This window comes from Heptranchias perlo, chromosome 4, assembly GCF_035084215.1.
Source record: "Heptranchias perlo isolate sHepPer1 chromosome 4, sHepPer1.hap1, whole genome shotgun sequence".
NCBI lineage: Eukaryota > Metazoa > Chordata > Chondrichthyes > Hexanchiformes > Hexanchidae > Heptranchias > Heptranchias perlo.
In genome coordinates this window covers 37,487,831-37,510,186 of record NC_090328.1, presented here as the reverse complement: position 1 = coordinate 37,510,186, position 22,356 = coordinate 37,487,831, and the positions used below count along the sequence as shown (strand labels likewise).

Genomic DNA, 22,356 nt, shown 5'->3' with positions numbered 1-22,356 from the left:
TGATTGGTATCACATTCATGCAAGAACAAAACTTTGAATAATACAGAAAGATTTATTACAGCAGCCAAAGGACTAAGTCTGTTTCGTTGTTTTTCAGCACATGACATCAGCTTTCCCAAACATTCAATGTTTTACATGATCCAGACATAAGTTAGTACCTCTATCTGTTTTTCATGGCATGGATGGCGAGTCCAGTATGTTCTGTAGATTGGAGCAGAAATTCTCATTTCATTGAGCAGGATTCTTTACACAATATCACTTTTTAAATAGCAATGACGTCATTGTTATTCCAGTGACAGCAGGTGCCGCCACCCCCCACTCACCCCGTGCAAATTAAAGCAGATTATAACTGAACAAATGATCTTTATTTAGAAAAGGCATTTTTAGACTGAAGAATTCTATTTAAAATATATAAACTGTAATTTAATCATATTGCTAAAGCTATTGCTGCACTTTGTGGAATTTGAAAACTGAACTGGCATTAGACCTCCGTCATCAATCAGTGCAACCCAGACAATGTTACAGTTGGTAGTTTCACTAAGTACTAATTTCTCAAAATCATAATGAACAAAGTTCAGAAAAATTCCCCAAACTTTATTCTTGACTTTAAAAATAAATTGTTTCATTGTCTATGGAGTAAAATCAATACAAGCATTAGTTCCAGAGATCTTTAGTCTACAACTTACTCATTCAAGCAGTAGTTACGATCACATGACAGTCTTTTATTTTCTTGTTGCAGGTGCTCATTTTTGTCCCGCAGTTCCGCGTTGCAATCTAATACATAGTTGATCAGTTCTTTAGTGACTTCTGTTGAGTCATGGACTTTTCGCAATTCCACAGAACCAAGCTTAAACTGGACAGAAACACAAATTATCATTTTTATGTCCAAAATGGAAGTTTAAAACACTGAATTTTTTAAAATCACAAAATAACGACCCAAAAATTGCATCTTGCGGCGAGCGCCGTGAATTGGAATTTTTACCTCACCCTTCAGATCGTATTATTTTTGTGCTGCAAGTTGCTGGAAGTGCAAATTGATAATGGCACGGCGAAGTCAACGGAGTATCTGAGACCTCATGAACATCGTGCCCAATAGTTTATCTCTTAGTCAATAAAATTTAAGGATAGAGAAAGAAACAGAGCGAACGATGGAGAAGAAAATAGGGTGAATTTGGGTCAAATTAGATACAGAAAGAGAAATAGAGATTGGATTAAAAGATTGGATGAAGAGAGAGACAAAAAGAGACAAAGGGAAAGTAAAAAAAAAATTAAATGTAAAATGTAAAATTTTAAAAACCTCTAGGAACAATTTACTACCTGCAGGAATGAGACTCCACAGTTTCAGTTGTTCCCTTTCTGGGATGAGTTTCATGTCAGGACCATAAATCACATCTTTAACAGGGTCTTTACAACATGACTTAGCAGCCCTTTATGTCTGCAGAAAGATTCATTTGTATTTATGGCATAAATCCAGTAATTTCTTGACACTCACTGGGAGGTTGATATCAAGTTCCCACTTTTGCGAGACTAACGGCGGAGTGGTGCAAGTCATCCAGCAATTTGTGGTGATTCGCAACTCATGACGTATCTCTTCCTCGCCACAAATTGCTGGGTTTTTTATGCAATAATAATGATGGGAGCCGTGAAATCGCCAATATTTTTTCAGCAATTTCTGGGCCAATATTTCTCCATCCACAAGATTTATCAGTTTCAGAAAAGCCAATAATATTTGTAGGCTGCTCACATTTTCGATTCAAAATGACAACAAAATATACAGATTGTGTTATTGAAGAATATGCAGCTTTAAAATATTTTATTAAAACTTCTTATAGCACCAGATAACTCATCAATATTTCATTCCACTTAAAATTTTAAATGCCCCAAAGTCTAGAAAGTCCACAAAGAGTTAGTTGAATTTTTTTTAAAAATTCGTTCATGGGATGTAGTCGTCGCTGGCGAGGCCAGCATTTATTGCCCATCCCTAATTGCCCTTGAGAAGGTGGTGGTGAGCTGCCTTCTTGAACCGCTACAGTCCATGTGGTGAAGGTTCTCCCACAGTGCTGTTAGGAAGGGAGTTCCAGGTTTTGACCCAGCGACGATGAAGGAACAGCGATATATTTCCAAGTCGGGATGGTGTGTGACTTGGAGGGGAACGTGCAGGTGGTGTTGTTCCCATGTGCCTGCTGCCCTTGTCCTGCTAGGTGGTAGAGGTCGCGGATTTGGGAGGTGCTGTCGAAGATATTGAATGCTGAAAAAAGGGAGACTAGTCACATTAGTTCAACCTGACTTGAGCTATTGAGTGCCACATGGAGGGCTCACATTCAATTGTGACTTTCAGATAATGAGCTGTGGAACTCCCCATGAGCTGATATGTGCAGTCAATCAGAAGCCCATACGAATACACTCCTGGAGGAGCTTCAGATTTGACATATTATGGCTCTGTAGGAAGCAACATGTAAGAGACTCTGAAGCCAAGAACTGTTTTCTCCCAGTGCTGTAAATGCACAGTTTTAACTGTGATAAAACTTGCACTAGCCACAAATTTCACAATAATAAACTCCAAATTATTTCCCGATATATTTCCTGAAACAGGATCACCATCTTTAATGCTTCCGTATGAAAGTCAGCACTCGTTTACCATTTAAAGCATTTTGGCAGTTCATTTCATCAATCATAGCTGTTTCAGGCATAAGAATACCCACCAAAAAATTAAAACATCCATGAGATTAACTGTGTAATAATATATCTATATATATTTATCAAATTTGGTATGTGGGGTACAGAAATCATTGAAACCTCATTCTAAGTATCTGCAGCACCTGTTACTCCTGTAGATGGTGCTGTTAAAGGTGTCACTGCAACAAACAATGGCTTCTCTTTTATACTGAAAGCACACCACTCTGTGACCGTGCAATCTGGTTCTCTTAAATTACACAAAATGCTTTCTGAAAATATTTTCATCCACAATTTTTTCTCTAACTAAAATTTCTAATGTCCAAAATAAGGGGTTGTACAAAATCAAAATCACAAATTTATGTATTTCTCAATAACTTGATTAAATTTATCCCCTGAATTGTCTTCAGTGTCTTTTAGGGCTTTCATTAAAATTACTACGTGAAGACCTCACCTTCTCCAAAATCCCGAGAATTGATATTTTAGCTCAGTGAGCTGAATTTTGATTGTGCAATTTGAGCATATGCAGTGTGTTAAATTTCCCAGGATACAACAGTACCATCAGATATATTGCTATTTTTCTTTAGCATCTAGCACATTCTGTCCTGTCGCTGTTCTTCAAATTTTTTTTTTTAAAAGAGGGCACGTCAAAAGCGTTGAGGTAAAATTACAATTTTTTGTTTAAAAAGAGAGAATGTGTGCATGCGGAGAGAGTGAGGGAGCGGGGCGGGGTGCGGAGAGCGGCAGGAGGTGGGGCGGAGAGTGGGGCGGAGAGTGCGAGGGGGTGGGGCGGAGAGTGCGAGGGGGTGGGGCGGAGAGTGCGAGGGGGTGGGGCGGAGAGTGCGAGGGGGTGGGGCGGAGAGTGCGAGGGGGTGGGGCGGAGAGTGCGAGGGGGTGGGGCGGAGAGTGCGAGGGGGTGGGGCGGAGAGTGCGAGGGGGTGGGGCGGAGAGTGCGAGGGAGTGGGGCGGAGAGTGCGAGGGAGTGGGGCGGAGAGTGCGAGGGAGTGGGGCGGAGAGTGCGAGGGAGTGGGGCGGAGAGTGCGAGGGAGTGGGGCCGAGAGTGCGAGGGAGTGGGGCCGAGAGTGCGAGGGAGTGGGGCGGAGAGTGCGAGGGAGTGGGGCGGAGAGTGCGAGGGAGTGGGGCGGAGAGTGCGAGGGAGTGGGGCGGGGTGCGGAGAGCGGCAGGAGGTGGGGCGGAGAGTGGGGCGGAGAGTGCAAGGGGGTGGGGCGGAGAGTGCGAGGGGGTGGGGCGGAGAGTGCGAGGGGGTGGGGCGGAGAGTGCGAGGGGGTGGGGCGGAGAGTGCGAGGGGGTGGGGCGGAGAGTGCGAGGGGGTGGGGCGGAGAGTGCGAGGGGGTGGGGCGGAGAGTGCGAGGGAGTGGGGCGGAGAGTGTGAGGGAGTGGGGCGGAGAGTGTGTGAGTGGGGTGGAGAGTGAGTGAGTGGGGCGGAGGGAGAGAGTGAGTGTGTGAGTGGGGCGGAGCGAGAGAGTGAGTGTGCGAGTGGGGCGGAGCGAGAATGTGAGGGAGAGAGAGTGAGTGAGAGTGAGTGGGGCGGGGAGAGAGAGTGAGTGAGAGTGAGTGGGGCGGAGAGAGAGTGAGTGAGTGAGTGGGGCGGAGAGAGAGTGAGTGTGAGTGAGTGAGGCGGAGAGTGTGTGGCAGTGGGAGTGGGAGAGGGATTGGAAGGGAGTGGGAGGAGGAGGGATTGGAAGGGAGTGGGAGGAGGAGGGATTTGGAGGGAGGAGGAGGGATTGGGAGGGAGGGAGTGAATGTTGAATGACAGTGTTATGATTACACACCTGGTAGCATTTGTTGTGTTCTAAAAATGTCAAAAAGTGCAATAAGCTGAGAGATGGAAGAGAGTATGGCTAGAGAGAGTCAGAGGGGGTGAGAGAGAGTGTGCATTTTTTCATTTAATGTCACTTCAATTTTAAGGTAACTAATTATCCTACCTATGTATAGCTGGCTGTTAGAAAAGGCTAATTGCTTACACCTGTAGGACCAATTCTAATTGATGACACCCATGAGAAAGACACATACAAACACACGACACATACAAACACACACATGCATGCAAACAATCGAACAGTATTAATGTTCCTATATTTTTCCAAATTATTTCAAAACAGCAAGACCATGAATTTTTTTTAAGGTAACTTTTTTCAAGTGTTTACTTTTTTACTTGCGAGAACGGCACGAGATAAACACAAAGATACACACATGCAATGATGTTTAAAATACCCATACTTTACTTTCTTTGTAACGATAATTCAAAAACAGTGTTTACAGAAAGGTTTATTTATTATTCTTAGTGCAAAAGCCACAGCGAATATAGAAAGTGTTTCTTTCAAATGAAGTCAAAACAAGCTGAAAGATGAATTTTTAAAGCTTCCTAAGTAAAACTATCTAATACTTATTTGTTACTTCAGGAAGAGAATTCCAATATATTTCTGGCTGGCCTCCCATCCTCCATGCTCTGATCCCAAACCCTGCGGCCCGTATCTTATCCTGCACCACATGTTGCCCAAATATCACTCCTGTTTTTGCTGACCTACATTGGCTCCCGGTCACTCTATGGCACTAACTTAAAATTCTTATTCTCACGTTTAATTCCCCTCATGGCCTTGCCCCTCCCAATCTCTAACCACCTCCAATCCTACAAGCCCCAGAGCTCTCCGTTCTTCCAACTCTGGCCTTCTGCATCTTGCCCACCCCCCTCCCAATCATTGGCGGCCATGCCTTCAGCCAACTCGGCCCCGCACTCTGGCATTCCCTCCTGAAACCCTCTGCGTCTCCACCTTCATCTCCTCATAGAGTCATAGAGTTATACAGCACGGATAGAGGCCCTTCGGCCCATCGTGTCCGCGCCGGCCATCAAGCCCTGTCTACTCTAATCCCATATTCCAGCATTTGGTCCGTAGCCTTGTATGCTATGGCATTTCAAGTGCTCATCCAAATGCTTCTTGAATGTTGTAAGGGTTCCTGCCTCCACAACCCTTTCAGGCAGTGAGTTCCAGACTCCAACCACCCTCTGGGTGAAAAAGTTCTTTCTCAAATCCCCTCTAAACCTCCCGCCTTTTACCTTGAATCTATGTCCCCTTGTTATAGAACCCTCAACGAAGGGAAAAAGCTCCTTAGTATCTATCCTATCTGTGCCCCTCATAATTTTGTATACCTCAATCATGTCCCCCCTCAGCCTCCTCTGCTCCAAGGAAAACAAACCCAATCTTCCCAGTCTCTCTTCATAGCTGAAGCGCTCCAGCCCTGGTAACATCCTGGTGAATCTCCTCTGCACCCTCTCCAAAGCGATCACATCCTTCCTGTAGCGTGGCGACCAGAACTGCACACAGTACTCCAGCTGTGGCCTAACCAGTGTTTTATACAGCTCCATCATAACCTCCTTGCTCTTATATTCTATGCCTCGGCTAATAAAGGCAAGTATCCCATATGCCTTCTTTACCACCTTATCTACCTGTTCCGCTGCCTTCAGGGATCTGTGAACTTGCACACCAAGATCCCTCTGACCCTCTGTCTTGCCTAGGGTCCTCCCATTCATTGTGTATTCCCTTGCCTTGTTAGTCCCTCCAAAGTGCATCACCTCGCACTTTTCCGGGTTAAATTCCATTTGCCACTGTTCCGCCCATCTGACCAACCCATCTATATCGTCCTGCAGACTGAGGCTATCCTCCTCGCTGTTTACCACCCTACCAATTTTTGTATCATCAGCGAACTTACTGATCATACCTTTTACATTCATATCCAAGTCATTAATGTAGACCACAAACAGCAAGTGACCCAGCACCGATCCCTGTGGTACCCCACTGGCCACAGGCTTCCAGTCACAAAAACAACCTTCGACCATCACCCTCTGCCTTCTGCCACTAAGCCAGTTTTGTATCCAAAGTGCCAAGGCACCCTGGATTCCATGGGCTTGTACCTTCTTGACCAGTCTCCTGTGGGGGACTTTAAGACTATATAGATAGAGATGATTTTGAACAACAAAACAGACAGACGTTTTTTACTCAAATTATTAGGTAAAATTTTAGCCTCATAATGGGCATCAATGGAATATGTCACCAGGAATTCCAGTGGTGTTTTCTACAGAAAGCACACACATCACCAAATATCTGTTTAAAAAAAATATATATTTCATACAGCAAGTATTTAGTGTGGGTGACGCATTAGTACATCTCATTGCACTAACAGTTTGTTTCCTAGTGGTCAGAATGAGACTCTTAAGGATCTCTGTCTGGAAATGAGGGGAGAATAGGATTTTAAACTGGCAAAGGAATAAAAGCAGCTGGAGATCTTAGTGTAATATTGAAACAAGAGTTTTCTACTGTGCTTTGCACCAGATGTTTGCATTTTAATTCAAGGACCTTTACTTTAAAAATAATTAGAATCTTGAAAAGGGAATATTAATTAGAAAAAAAATGGCTTCCAAAACAAAAGGACCAAAGTCTGCACTCAGCCATTTATCAAAGTCTTAATGCTTTCTCGATTCTTTAATTCATTAAAACTCACTCCTCAGATATATATATATATGTGGTAGGGCTGGAAACATCTGTGTGGGTGAGAGGGAGTTTAATCTATCTGGCTCTTTTTGGCTGGAATTACTGTTAGTAGGAGAATGCGAAAGTTGCCTGGTGGTCCAAAAGACTACAGTTCTGTAAGTTGGAAAGGAGCAACCTTCAAAACAAAGTGGTAGCAGTGTGGTCTAGACAGAAAAGCAGTGACAATATGGAGTGGAAAGAATGGTCTGGAAGCAGTGTAGAGAGGAAAGAGGTAGCCAAGAAAGAGAAACAGCTACAGGGTGGGGAGGAAATAATAGCCTGGAAGTCGGGTAGAAAAGGGGATGGTCAAAAATGAGAACCAGCAACAAGGTGGGGTGGGAGGGACAGTCCTGAATTAATGTGGAGAGAAATTCTTTCCAGTTATGGTAGTGAACACAACAGTAAAATCTGTGAGGAGCACTATTAAAAACATCTAAAAAAAACCCTGGTACTTCCACTTTATTTGACATAAAATTTAAGTCACATCGAAAATGTTCTCTGTTGAGAAAGCTTATGGCAGATTGCAGCATCAGCATAAGACAGTATGTTCATTGTAAGATGCACACAGGACAAAATCAAAAATGAATCTGAAAGTAATGGGCCAAATTTTCCTGGAAAAATAACAGTGAGTTCACGACACCATTATTAATGCGGAAATCGGTTTTCAAGTTCAGGGGAAGAAGAGACACGCCATGAGATGCGAATCTCCAGAACCTGCTGGTCAATTCACGCCGCTCATCTCGCACAAACGGCATCTTGCCCTTAGCCTCCCCACTGTTTATAAGAACTTGCTGGATTGCACATTAATTGCCCATTAAACTCGCCGCAGAAAGTTAGGGCTCATAATTAACAGTGCAAGTACCCTTTTAACAATGTGATAATTGTTAATGCAATGTCAATCAATCTCTCCGGCCCAGAAAGAGAACAATTTAAACTGTTGCGTCTCATTCCTGCATGTAGTAAATTCTTGAGATTTTAAAAAATGTCAAATTGAAAATTTTACATTTTTTTTCTTACTTTTCCTATCTGTCTCTTTTTTCTCTCTTAATCCAATCTTTCTTTCCCTCTCTTTATTTCTCTTCCTGCACCTGATTTTACTAATTCACCATCCTTCTCCATTGTTCCTCGGTTTCTTTCTCAATCCTTAAATCTCACTGGTTAAGGAGATAGACTGTTGGTCCCATTGCCCTCGCCACGCCGTTATCAGCTCGCACTTCCAGCAAGTTACGGCGCAAATTATATTTGAGCTGAAGGGTGCAGGAAAAAGTCTAAATAACAGCACACGCTCCAGCAAGATTTGGCCAATGTTTTTGTGTCAATACTTTTTGTGTAATATTATATACAGGATTTTCTACAGTTCTTTGCACCAGATGTTTACATTTCAATTCAAGACCCTTTATTTCTAAAAAAAATAACATCTTGAAAAGGGAAAATTAATTATAACTGCCTGCATGCAACAAGACCTGGACAACATCCAGGATTGGCTGATAAGTCGCAAGTATAATTCACACCACACAAGTATCAGGCAACGGCCATGTCCATCTCCATCAAGAAATAGCATAACCATTTCCCCATGACATTCAATGGCATTACCATCGCCGAGTCCCTCACTATCAACATCCTGAGGGTCACCACGAACCAGAAACTCAACTGGACCAGCCACAGAAATGCCATGGCTACTAGAAGCTGGGTATCCCACGGCAAAAGACACACCTCCTGGCTGCCCAAATCCTCTCTACCACCTACAAGACACAAGTCAGTAGAGTGATGGAATACTCTCCACTTGCCTGGATGAGTGCAGCTCCAACAACGATCAAGAAGCTTGACGCTATTCAGTACAGAACAGTCCGCTTGATCGGCACCCCATCCATTGGTTTAAACTTCCACTCCCCCCATTAATCGGTGTACCGTGGCTGCAGTGTGTAGAATTAACAGGATGCACTGCAGCAACTCGCCAAGGCTTCTTCAGCAGCACCTCCAAACCAGCAATCTCCACCACCTAGGTCAAGGGGAGCAGGTGCATGAGGACACCACCATCTCCAAATTCTCCTCCAAGTCGCTTAACATCCTGACTTATACATATATGACCATCCTTCATTGTCCCTGGGTCAAAATCTGAAACTCCCTACCTAACAGCATTATGGGAGCACCTTCACCACACAGACTGTAGTTGTTCAAGAAGACGGCCCACCACCACCTTCTCAAGGTCAACTAGGGATGAGCAATAAATGCCAGCCTTGCCAATGATGCCCACATCCTGAGAATGAATAAAAAGATGATTTCCAAAAGAGCAGGAGCAAAGTCTGCACTCTGTCATTTATCAAGACTCTTTCATTCATTAAAGCTCAATCCTCAAATACATAAAAAATGTTGTGGAGATGCCGGTGATGGACTGTGGTGGACAAATGTAAGGAGTCGCACAACAGTTTTATTTGAAATCACAAGCTTTCGGAGCTTTCCTCCTTCGTCAGGTGAGTGTAGGGTTCCATAAAGGTACAGCATATATAGTCAGAGAACAATGCCTGGTGATTACAGATAATCTTTCCAACTGCCCGTTATCACACCTCGGCAGAGATATAATCAAAGCAATCAAAGGAGTGGATGGTGTTCAGACAGAGAAACATTACATCCAAGACTACTGAATACACAAGCGGTCAGAACACAAAGACAGAGAGAGAGAGAGAGACACCCAAAAGGCAGAGAGAGGGAGAGAATGACCAGATGCATTAAAAACAGATAACTTTTTTTCGCTGGTGGGGTTACATGTAGCATGACATGAACCCAAGATCCCGGTTGAGGCCGTCCTCATGGGTGCGGAACTTGGCTATCAATTTCTGCTCGACAATTTTGCGTTGTCGTGTGTCTCGAAGGCCTCCTTGGAGAACGCTTACCCGAAGATCGGTGACTGAATGTCCTTGACTGCTAAAGTGTTCCCCGACTGGGAGGGAACCCTCCTGTCTGGCAATTGTTGTGCGGTGTCCGTTCATCCGTTGTCGCAGTGTCTGCATGGTCTCGCCAATGTACCATGCTCCGAGGCATCCTTTCCTGCAACGTATGAGGTAGACAACGTTGGCCAAGTCACAGGAGTACGAACCATGTACCTGGTGGGTGGTGTCCTCTTGTGTGATGGTGGTATCTGTGTCGATGATCTGGCATGTCTTGCAGAGGTTGCCGTGGCAGGGTTGTGTGGTGTCGTGGACACTGTTCTCTCACTGCACAGGACCTCCAACCAACGCTATACACCATATACATCGACGACATTTTCTTCCTATGGACCCACGGCGAAGAATCACTGAAGAAACTACACGATAACATCAACAAGTTCCATCCCACCATCAAAATCACCATGGACTACTCCTCAGAATCGGTTTCTTTCTTGGACACACGAATCTCCATCAAAGACGGGCACCTCAGCACCTTACTCTACCGCAAGCCCACGGACAACCTCACGATGCTCCACTTTTCCAGCTTCCACCCTAACCACGTCAAAGAGGCCATCCCCTATGGACAGGCCCTGCAAATACACCGGATCTGCTCAGACGAGGAGGAACGCGATGGACACCTACAGACGCTGAAAGACGCCCTCGTAAGAACGGGATATGACGCTCGACTCGTCGATCGACAGTTCCGACGGGCTACAGCGAAAAATCGCGTAGACCTCCTCAGAAGACAAACACAGGACACAACCCACAGAGTACCCTTAGTCATCCAGTACTTCCCCGGAGCGGAGAAACTACGTCATGTTCTTCGCAGCCTTCAACATGTCATCGATGACGACGAACACTTCGCTAAGGCCATCCCCACGCCTCCACTACTCGCCTTCAAAAGCCTCCTAACCTCAAACAGACCATCGTTCGCAGCAAATTACCCAGCTTTCAGGAGAACAGCGTCCATGACACCACACAACCCTGCCATGGCAACCTCTGCAAGACATGCCAGATCATCGACACAGATACCACCATCACACGAGAGGACACCACCCACCAGGTACATGGTTTGTACTCCTGTGACTCGGCCAACGTTGTCTACCTCATACGTTGCAGGAAAGGATGCCCCGGAGCATGGTACATCGGCGAGACCATGCAGACGCTGCGACAACGGATGAACGGACACCGCACAACAATCGCCAGACAGGAGGGTTCCCTCCCAGTCGGGGAACACTTCAGCAGTCAAGGACATTCAGCCTACGATCTTCGAGTAAGCGTTCTCCAAGGCGGCCTTCGAGACACACGACAACGCAAAATCGTCGAGCAGAAATTGATAGCCAAGTTCCGCACCCACGAGGACGGCCTCAACCGGGATCTTGGGTTCATGTCACGCTACATGTAACCCCACCTGACGTAGAGTCATCCAGACTCAAGTCGTAGTTGGCTTGTTCTCCATACACAGATGCATCCTGACCTGCTGCGATTTCCAGCGAAAAAAAGTTATCTGTTTTTAATACAACTGGTCATTCTCTCTCTCTCTCTGTCTTTGTGATTTGACCCCTTGTGTATTCAGTATTCTTGGTTGTAATGTTTCCCTGACTTCTTGGTTGTAATGTTTCCCTGACTAACCTGTCTGAACACCATTCACTCCTTTGATTGCTGTGATTATCTCTCTGCCGAGGTGTGATAAAGGGCAGTCAGAAAGATTATCTGTAATCACCAGGCATTGTTCTCTGACTATATATACTGTGCCATAATGTAAAGATAGGGCATGCTCCCTCCCAAAAGTTAGAGCTCTCAAGCGGGAATGGTTCAAAATCCATTGCCACAGGCAGTCCGTGAAGGTCATGTCTGACCATCCTGAATTCATGGACAGATCAGGTTGTATGATTGCTGGTCATTAATGTAATCTGTAGACAGCTGTATTATAACCATAATACTGTTGAATGTAATGTTGAAGACAGCTTTAGTGCAACTCTGTTATAAGTCAACCTATTAAACTTGCTACTTTATAACCACTTGGGCTAGAATCAAGCAAAAGTTGTTGTTGAAGATTAAGAACCCATAGTTTTGACAGTAATGGGGAGAAATCCGCTAACAGAAAACAAATCCTTTTAGCCAGTAGAAGCTTTAGGTTCTACAATGTCGTCCAAGTTGTGATCATTACCGTGCTGGACATTCCCAGATTCATTCAGTAAAGAATTAAGTGCAGGGTTCACAAGGAGTTAATGGATGACATCACTTCATTGCATTCAGCAATCACACCTGATACAATTTGTTTCCAACAGAATAACCAATCTCACTTAAGCACAGTTTCTGAATGGTGTCGAGTTATAACTGTAAACATCAAAAGGCCTGAAGTTTATCACTCAGCATATTACCTAGAAGAAGGGGCTTAAATTTGCTATACAGCAGTCATGTACAGCATTTTACACTGACTTTCCATACAGAGCGCTATCACTGGTTACTGCACAAGAAAAAGTGGAATATAGTGAGTCAGGATGAACAATGTTACATTCACCATATTTCCATTCAACAAAACTATCCATGTCTTTGTTGGGAATTTACAAGTCAGAACTGCATGAATGTGGAAATTTATTGCCTTATTTTAAATTTGATATTCTTTCCCCTCCCCCCCTCCGCCCCCCCCCCCCCCCCCGCCCTTTAGTTCTCTTTCCAACACATTATTCCTTGCTTGACGAAGCAGGAAGTCAAATTGTTCCTAGTTTTCTTCCAATGAAGTTATTAAGCTGGCAAAGAATTGCCTTCTGATTTTGGTTCCATTTCCTGTGGGACCATGTCTGGCCTTCTCTCAGTATCTCCCCTAAACAGCAGCTGAGGCATGGAACTCAGTGTCCTGAATAATGGGAGAGAACCTGTGCTCTACCACTGTGAGTCTATAATTTTAAATGATAGCAACAATATTAAAAGGTTAATGGTAAAGGTGCGGAACAGTAGTTTTCAACCATACAGAAATATATTATCCAAGCTCATTAACAAAAAGTGACATAATACATAAACACTATCATAGAGCGAGGGAAATTGGCATCAGTCAGGAATACAGCTAACATTTAGTACTTTATAACACAGAGACACAATTGTTCACAAAAACAGCTGGTCTGGAAAACATTATAAGCTTTTATTTTCCTAATCAATTACTCTGTTTTTGAGAATGTGAATGTTTTCATAAGTGTTGCCATTGCTGTCTCTAGGGGAAGTTGTGCAGAGGAACCATGACGTTTAGGGGTGCGCTATGAAGCCAGAGTACAGCAGTCGTCATGATTCCATGTGGCATCCACAGTACCAACATAGCTGACAAAGTCCAGGTGTCAATATGCTTACAGACCAATATCAATTCAAATTTAGCTAACAGAAGATAGTGGCCAAATCCATGATCACAGAAATGGCAAACAGGTATTTTTATCCACCAAGCAACTGGGCTACTGTGTTTCACCTACATCTTGTATAAAACCAGGGTTGAAAGCTGTTTCAACGAGATCTGTTTTAAACACGTCTTGTTGATATTAAAAACTAAACGGAACCATGACATTTTCTTCAAATATTAATTCATCTTTTGCCTTCACTGCATTACTTTATTTTTATTTCAAAATACTTAAGTGTTCATTTAAAAATAAGTGCTTTGGGGTGAGGACAAACAAATTAAAGGGAAGATGACTTTCAATGTGAAATACTTTCCCCAAGAAACAGCATAATTTCTGGCTGCCTGCCATTAAGGCGAGCGTTAATTGCCATCTTCCCTGTTCCTGATGCTGATTGTAGCATTACACCAAGGTCAAAGTGTCAGTATTATTCAGCTTCCATAACTGAGATGTCGATCAGGTGCAAACTACAGGATGGGAACAGTTATGTGAAGGATGCTGACTTCTGCTGGCCTTTAAGGCAGTTAGGCCGGAGGGCACTTGCCTTCCTGTTATCCAAGCAGTTTCTTTTTCTGGTCACGAGACTGAGGTCACCCATGGCTGGCTTCCAATTTACCTCAGTTAGACTATCTTTTCTTATTTGGGTGGGGGAGTGTTACTCAAAATCATACTGCCCAGATGACATACTTAATAGCAACCATTTTCACAATTGCAATGTTTGTAGGTATATGGGACGTTGCCCATACATCGATTCAGATTTCTCAAATCATTTTAGCCACTTGGGCCAGTATACCTGCCCTCTCTACTCTTTCTCTTATTGCTATTACTTTTACCATTTTATCAATTTCCTTCCTTTGGAACAGCACCATCCTTGTTACTGGGGCAGGAGAACAGTCGGAACAAACGTATGTCATTTTTATTGTAGTGTTGTTACTGCTAATGTAGCTAAATATAGGCAGGAGGTGGGTCACTGGGGGTTGTGTCACTCACTCACCATGGTCTGGAGCTTGCTTGATCATCTTCACGGTCTAGAGAGGAATTTTCCAGAGTTTTCTCCTAAATTGGCCTAAGTTTTTTTCCTCCTTTTTGTCTGTCCCAAGAGATTACATGATTGTGTACATGGGGGAAGGAGTAGGAGGAATGCAGGTGAAATTGTACAGAAGTGACACCATGCTAGGATAGGACAGGCTCAACAGACCAGCTGCTCTTTACTTGTCCATTTCCACATGTTTACATAACACAATGATTTTTCCAACATCATCTTTTTTCCTTTTGAGCACTTTTGAATAAAAACATTGCCTTTTTAAGGGAGAGCTGTGTTATATAGCAAAAAAATCATAAGTAACCAAATTCACTGAGTCAGAATTTTTTCAAAGGCCAGCGGACAAGTCTTATGCATGGCTGAGGCTGAAGAAACAGCTCTGTCTAGCAGAGGCACCACAGCAATAGGAGTTCTACATGTCACACAGACTATCTAGTTGGGAGCAATCTTAAGCACAAGTGAGAATTACATTCTTTAACTCAATATCAATATAATAGATATGAAAATCCTCAGTGCTTTAAGAGTACTTCATTGTAATCTTTTTATTATTTATTGGGTGAGCAACACTTTAAATGGCAAAAAAGAAATCGGTTTTATTGACAGAGCATCATTGATCGCACGAAGGAAAGTCCCAACAGTACAAGAATGTTGTTGTGTGCTCCAAAATGTTTTGAAAGCCCCCAAACAGCTAATAAAGTTTGATTTCAAGTTTTAATTTTCCTGTGAACAGTGTTTAAATGGCAACTGACATAATTTGTTTCTATTTTATTTCTAAAGGTCGCATTCCCTAGTCCATCATTTGATGTGTACACACCTATATATACTGTCAGCTGAAAGGAATTTCAGTTGGCTACCCAGATAGCTTTCCACCGTAAGTAATACAGGGATAAAATTAACTAAATTGTAACAAGCCACTAGAGCTATAACCTTAATCATATTTCAAATAGTAATGACAGGATTATTATTTTTCATGTTGAAATGTTCTTCAGCATATGTGTGGCATAATATTAACTAGGCTATTACCATATAGCTGACTAATGAGAAAACAGCAAGGGTACTGTATTCAGTTCCAATTTTCCAGAAGATGACTCCTACATGCTCATACAGTGTTTGCCTCAGTGACAGCGTAGCTGTGTGTTTGTGTATGAATGCTCCAGCAAACAGTGAAACATCAGCCAGCTGTCAGGGATGAGCTCATTAAAACAGGTTAAATAACTGACTATTCAACCTGAGACTTCATTAAGTTGCTATCAATGATGAATCTAAAATTAACCCTATGTAGCTTTTAAAATTTACATAATTGTCTGTCAATGTCTACATTTTTTTTTTTGAGTATTTGTATTGTTTAGTAACAAGCACAATTACGAAGGCAAAACGGAGTACAGTGGTAAGATTTGGCTCTCTACCTGTAATTTGCTGCACAGTGAGTTCCTGATTTCAAACTCAACTTTGGGGAAAGACTTCGACCGAAGTCTTCCCTATTGGTAGGCAGAGAAAATTGCTCAACTCCAAACACAAAGAGGCAAAGGTGAAAGAAGACAAAAAATAACTTCCAAAAAACAAGTTGGTTATATAAGCACAAAGCATTTCATCTACAACAACAACTTGCATTTATATAGCGCCTTTAACATAGTAAAATATCCCAAGGCACTTCACAGGAGTGATTTTCAAACGAAATTTGACACCAAGCCTCGTTATGAGATATTAGGACTGGTGACCAAAAGCATGGTCAAACAGGTAGGTTTTAAGGAGCGTCTTAAAGGAGGAAAGAGAGGTAGAGGGGTGAAAAGTTTTACAGAGGGAATTCCAGAGCTTAGGGCCTCGGCAGCTGAAGGCATGACCGCCAATGGTAGCGCAATTAAAATCGGGGATGCGCAAGAGGCAAGAATTGGAGGAGTGCAGAGATCTCGGAGGGATGTAGGACTGGAGGAGGTTACAGAGATAGGGCGGAGCGAGGCCATGGTGGGATTTGTAAACAAAGATAAGAATTTTAAAATCAAGGCATTCCCAGACCAGGAGCCAATGTAGGTCAGTGAGTACAGGGGTGATGGGTGAATGGGATTTGGTGCGAGTTTTGGATGAGCTCAAGATTATGATGGAAGATGCGAGGCTGGAGAGGAGAGCATTGGAATAGTCAAGTCTGGAGGTAACAAAAGGAATGGATGAGGATTTCAGCAGCAGATGAGCTGAGGCAGGGGCGAAGACATGTGATGTTATGGAGATGGAAGTAGGCGGTCTTGGTGATGAAGCGGATTTGTGGTCGGAAACTCATCTTAGGGTCAAATAGGACTCCAAGGTCTGGTTCAACCTCAGACAGTGGCCAGGGAGAGGGATGGAGCCGTTGGCTAGGGAACGGAGTTTGTGGTGGGGACCAAAGACAATGGCTTCGGTCTTCCCAATATTTCAGAAGTTTACAGCACAGAAGGGTGCCATTTGGCCCAGTGTGTCTGTGCCGATTCTTTGCTAAAGCAAGCCAAAACTAATTTCATTGACCTGCTCTCTCCTTTTGCCCTTTATCTTCAGTCACCCTCTGTCCTCAAGTCAGAACAATGGGGAGATGTAGCAAGTATGGGGAAATAATGCTACACATATGCAGAAGGGTTTTTGTTCTCATTAGTGTGTAGGTGCTACAATTTTCTCAAATAGACATTCTTAATATCAAAATTCCAAATTATGCCAAATTCCTGCAAAGTCATTTAACCTTTGACACTGTCCTGGCTGAGGGTCCTGTGGAACTTAATCATGGAGCTGAATTACATTTTAGCAATGAGGGCAAGTAATCCTTTTAGGCTTAAATGCCTCCAATAAAATCTTAACCACATCACTAGAACGAGGGGGCATAATCTTAGAATAAGGGGCTGCTCTTTCAAAACTGAGATGAGGAGAAACTTCTTCACTCAGAGGGTAGTAGGTCTGTGGAATTTGCTGCTCCAGGAAGCTGTGGAAGCTACATCATTAAATAAATTTAAAACAGAAATCAACAGTTTCCTAGAAGTAAAGGGAATTAGGGGTTACGGGGAGCGGGCAGGAAATTGGACATGAATTTAGATTTGAGGTTAGGATCAGATCAGCCATGATCTTATTGAATGGCGGAACAGGCTCGAGGGGCCGATTGGCCTACTCCTGCTCCTATTTTTTATGTTCTTATGTTCTTATCAAGGATTGAGAAAGGGTCTTTAGGGAACTTCGATGCTGTGACACACCTGGCTGAGAAAAAGAAAATCAACATTAGTTATTTTTTTTAAAGTAAAATCCCTCACTGGGATCTTTAAGGTGCAATGTGCCAGCTCTCAGGCAGTATCTCTGTATTAACCACTTGACAGATTGCTTAAGACAGAAAGTAAGAGACTAAAAAAACCTAGCACACTAAAATAAGTAACAGGGATTCTTGGTCAGCACATCCCCTCCAACATGTGGAGAGCAACTCTGTGTCCATTCTATGGAAGCTGCAGATGTTGTAGTAAGAATTGTGTACTATTTAGCTCTGTAATAAATCAAGGCTGAATGGGCAGACCTTCACATCTGCTCCAAATCTCCTCCTTGACAGGCCCCTTTCCCAGGAAATCTTCACCTACAACATATCATCTGTAGACTTGCAAGTAATCAATATTTTATGAAGCTTAGAATACTAATTACATATTTTTAAAAATAAAGATGGGCAGAAGCCCACAGTGGCCTTGGAAAGAATAGTGATGGACATGAGGCCTGGATTAAAGGGAATGCATTTGAAGAACACAGGATCAATTAGGATCAGTTCTTTGTCATGTTTTGATTTTGATACATAAGTATGACTGCAATCTACCACAAGTAGGTAAAGAAAGAGAACACACAAGTGTTTTAGTGTTACAAAATACTACAGTAGAAGTGGCAGTTTATTTACACCACAGGGTATCCACCGTTTGAGGCCTCAGAAGCAAAAATTGTCTCATGTTTAAATTCCAACAGCACAAACATATATGTGTGCTAAAATAAAAACAGAAAATGCTGGAAATATTCAGCAAGTCAGGCAGCATCTTTGGAGAAAGAGAGCTAACATTTCATGTGGATGATCTTTCGTCAGAACTGAAAGAAGTTGAAGATTTAACAGATTTGAAGCAAGTACAGAGCCAGGGAAAGTAGGTGGGGGTGGGGGGGAAGGAAAGAACAAAAGGGAAGGTCTATGATCAGGTGGAGGGCAGGAGTGATTAAATGACAAAAGGGATGATGGTGCAAGGCAAGGAGAGTGGTAATGGGCCAAGTAAAGAAACAAATGATGGAACTAGAGGAGCTGCAAATGGCAACAGCAAAACCAGAGAGGTCAGAGTGGGAGTGGGACGGAGAATTAAAATGGCAAGCGACCGGCAGGCCAGGGTCAGAGCAGACAGAGCGGAGGTGTTCAGCAAAGCGATCACCCAATCTGTGTTTGATCTCCCCAGTGCAGAGAGCACATCGTGAGCAGTGAATACAGTATACTGAATTGAAAATACAGGTAAATTGCTGTTTCACCTGGAAGGAGTGCATTGTTGATTCAAATGACTGAGTACCTAGTCCAGTCAACTCCAGGCAAGCACATATCCAATTATTCCAATGCATCGATCCAATTCTCATTCACTTTCATTAAACAGACTTCCTGATCAACACACAATATTCAAATACATAATTCTGATTCAAGCAAAAAGCTGTCCCTAATTATGGGATTATAATACAAACTAATCATATTACATTCCAGTAATCAACAGCAAATTATTTCTCAATGAGCCAACAGTTGTTACGTAAATCCTTCAGTGTAGACATATACAATGACAACAACTTACATTTATATGGTGCTTTGAACGTAGAAAACATCACCAGGTACTTTACACAGGGGGGTGGAAATATAAATTAAATTAGTAAGTCTCCAATGGCATTGCTCACAGTGAGTCCTCTGCTGTCCAATTTTTGCGCCTTTCTTTCTCTCCTTTTGACCTGTCTGTTGATTTCTCTGTTCTCCCCATCTCATTCTCTTTCTCCCCTGATTTCAATTCCCTCCCTTGATCTGTCCATGCGATCTTTCCACCTCATTAGTATCATTCTTTATTTCTCTCCTACCTCCCTCCCCTTTCTTTGCCCCGATCTCTCTCACCTGTCTCTGTATCTATTTCTGCCCATCTGTGTCTCTCCGATCTTTTACCTGCACCTCTTCCTCTGTCTTACTGTCCCTCATATCTTCAATGTCATTCTTTCTCCGCATCTCTCCGTGATGTCTTCCATCCATTTGTCTCTTGCCTAATCTTTTACCTAGGTCTCGCTCTCTTTCTTCCCTGTCTCTCCTCTATCTTTCTTCCCATTTCTCCCCTGACATTTATATGCCCCTGCCCCATGTGCCTCCTCGCCTGATCTCTCTGTTCCCCCAGAACAGGCAGATCAGAACAGCTGAAGCAGGCAGCAGCAAAAAAAATTAAATGGCCAGTTTGGCCAAATAAAGAATGGGACAGGGAGGGAGTAGGGTAGAGCTGCAGGCAAGGCAGAGTCAATAGCAAACCCCATTTACAAAGTATTAAAAGATTTACAATAGAATCATAGAATCATAGAAGTTACAACATGGAAACAGGCCCTTCGGCCCAACATGTCCATGTCGCCCAGTTTATACCACTAAGCTAGTCCCAATTGCCTGCACTTGGCCCATATCCCTCTATACCCATCTTACCCATGTAACTGTCCAAATGCTTTTTAAAAGACAAAATTGTACCCGCCTCTACTACTGCCTCTGGCAGCTCGTTCCAGACACTCACCACCCTTTGAGTGAAAAAAATTGCCCCTCTGGACCCTTTTGTATCTCTCCCCTCTCACCTTAAATCTATGGCCCCTCCTTATAGACTCCCCTACCTTTGGGAAAAGATTTTGACTATCTACCTTATCTATGCCCCTCATTATTTTATAGACTTCTATAAGATCACCCCTTAACCTCCTACTCTCCAGGGAAAAAAGTCCCAGTCTATCCAACCTCTCCCTATAAGTCAAACCATCAAGTCCCGGTAGCATCCTAGTAAATCTTTTCTGCACTCTTTCTAGTTTAATAATATCCTTTCTATAATAGGGTGACCAGAACTGTACACAGTATTCCAAGTGTGGCCTAACTAATGTCTTGTACAACTTCATCAAGACATCCCAACTCCTGTACTCAATGTTCTGACCAATGAAACCAAGCATGCCGAATGCCTTCTTCACCACCCTATCCACCTGTGACTCCACTTTCAAGGAGCTATGAACCTGTACTCCTAGATCTCTTTGTTCTATAACTCTCCCCAACGCCCTACCATTAACGGAGTAGGTCCTGGCCCGATTCGATCTACCAAAATGCATCACCTCACATTTATCTAAATTAAACTCCATCTGCCATTCATCGGCCCTCTGGCCCAATTTATCAAGATCCTGTTGCAATCCTAGATAACCTTCTTTACTGTCCACAATGCCACCAATCTTGGTGTCATCTGCAAACTTACTAACCATGCCTCCTAAATTCTCATCCAAATCATTAATATAAATAACAAATAACAGCGGACCCAGCACCGATCCCTGAGGCACACCGATGGACACAAGCATCCAGTTTGAAAAACAACCCTCTACAACCACCCTCTGTCTTCTGTCGTCAAGCCAATTTTGTATCCAATTGGCTACCTCACCTTGGATCCCGTGAGATTTAACCTTATGTAACAACCTACCATGCGGTACCTAGTCAAAGGCTTTGCTGAAGTCCATGTAGACCACGTCTACTGCACAGCCCTCATCTATCTTCTTGGTTACCCCTTCAAAAAACTCAATCAAATTTGTGAGACATGATTTTCCTCTCACAAAACCATGCTGACTGTTCCTAATCAGTCCCTGCCTCTCCAAATGCCCTCTAACAACTTACCCACTACAGATGTCAGGCTCACCGGTCTGTAGTTCCCAGGCTTTTCCCTGCCGCCCTTCTTAAACAAATGAAGGAAAACAGAGACAAAGACAGCGGGGCAGCAGAGCAGAGTCATGAGATGCAGGGACACTGGGCATAACATCAACAGGGCCACAAGGCAGGACCAAAATTGGTGCAACTGTGGTAGGAGTGAGGGGCTGCATATAGATGAGGAAGACGACAAGGCTGAGGATAGATTCTTAGGAGACTGACTGTGCAGGGATGCGGGGAAAGTAGCTACGCTGGCTGCGTTCAGGCAAGTAGCAGTGGAACCATATGAGGGCAGTCCCATGAAGCTGGTTAGCAAGGAGGTGATGGAAAAGGATGGTACGGTCAATGATATCAAACAATGCCAAGAGACCAAGGAGCACAAGAAGGGATAACGTGCCATCAACTCTAGAAACAATTCACTATTTAGTGCTCCAAGCAATGAATTGAGGCACACCAAAACAGTGTACGCCCTTTTCTATGTCATTACATTTTTTGTTTAAGCACCGCAGCCACCTATTTTGAAATGACACACGATATTCATGCATGAGTGGTACTGGCAGAACTCGCTTCTGCGCACATGCAGCTCTAGCATGAGTACGGAAAACCAGCCTCCCATTTGTCTCAAACGATGAGGAAGTAGCTGAACAGCAAGAATTTGTACAGCTCCTGAACTCCCAACAGAGTCCAGGAGCAAATATCATATTGCTGTATTAGAAAGAACAAATTAGAATTTATACAGCACCTTTCACAATCTCAGGATGTACCAAAGCACTTCATAGCCAGTGAATTATTTTTGAAGTGTAATTACTCGTTATGTCGACAAATATGGCAACCAATTTGTATGCAGCAAGATCCCGCACGCAGCAATGAGATAAATGTTAATCTG

General features: G+C 43.3%; 1 protein-coding gene across 4 annotated transcripts in view; it reads right to left on the bottom strand.

Moving 5' to 3' along the window:
* Window positions 1–22,356, bottom strand: part of xrcc4 (X-ray repair complementing defective repair in Chinese hamster cells 4) — a 422,078-nt gene that overhangs the window by 266,205 nt on the left and 133,517 nt on the right. For all 4 annotated transcript variants that reach the window (XM_067982800.1, XM_067982798.1, XM_067982799.1 and 1 more), the window contains one exon: window positions 687–853. In XM_067982800.1, the coding sequence (XP_067838901.1) occupies window positions 687–853 (167 nt within the window). The remainder of the gene's footprint in view (window positions 1–686; window positions 854–22,356) is intronic.